Genomic DNA, 485 nt, shown 5'->3' on the forward strand with positions numbered 1-485 from the left:
CTGCTGCTAGTGTTGCTGCTGCTAGTGCTGCTGTTGCTGTTGATAGTGCTGCTGCTGTTGCTGCTAGTGCTGCTGTTGTTGCTGCTAGTGTTGCTACTGCTAGTGTTGCTGCTGCTGCTGCTAGTGTTGCTGCTGCTAGTGCTGCTGCTGCTGCTGCTGCTGCTGCTGCTGCTGCTGAGAGGATCCTTAGCTAATAGTGGCCTAAGAAATATCTTAAAGTGCTGTGGTTCCTTAATGCCGTCCTTGCTGCTGCTGCTGCTGCTGCTGCTGTTGCTGCTGCTGCTGCTGCTGCTGCTGCTGTTTGCTGCAGGCTGTGTGGGGTGCTGCAGCGTGCGCCTAACGGGCGAGGCAGCAGCAACGTGTGGCTGCTGCTGAGCCCTGAGCTGTTTCTGCTGCATGCGCAGCGTATACTGCGTGCTGGGGGTATTCTGCCAGCCCCTGTCTTGCTGCAGCAGCAGCAGCAGCAGCAGCAGCAGCAGCAGCAG

At 57.9% G+C, this 485-nt stretch overlaps 1 protein-coding gene across 1 annotated transcript in view; it reads left to right on the forward strand.

Moving 5' to 3' along the window:
* The window catches only part of EMH_0029540 (uncharacterized protein), a gene marked incomplete at both ends in the record, with an annotated part of 3,646 nt that overhangs the window by 2,509 nt on the left and 652 nt on the right, over nt 1-485 (forward strand). The window contains 1 exon segment of the mRNA XM_013494314.1: nt 405-484. Within this exon segment, the coding sequence (XP_013349768.1) occupies nt 405-484 (80 nt within the window).

The sequence above is a fragment of the Eimeria mitis genome, genomic scaffold, assembly GCF_000499745.2.
Source record: "Eimeria mitis Houghton genomic scaffold, Emh_scaff1105, whole genome shotgun sequence".
In the NCBI taxonomy this organism is placed as follows: domain Eukaryota; phylum Apicomplexa; class Conoidasida; order Eucoccidiorida; family Eimeriidae; genus Eimeria; species Eimeria mitis.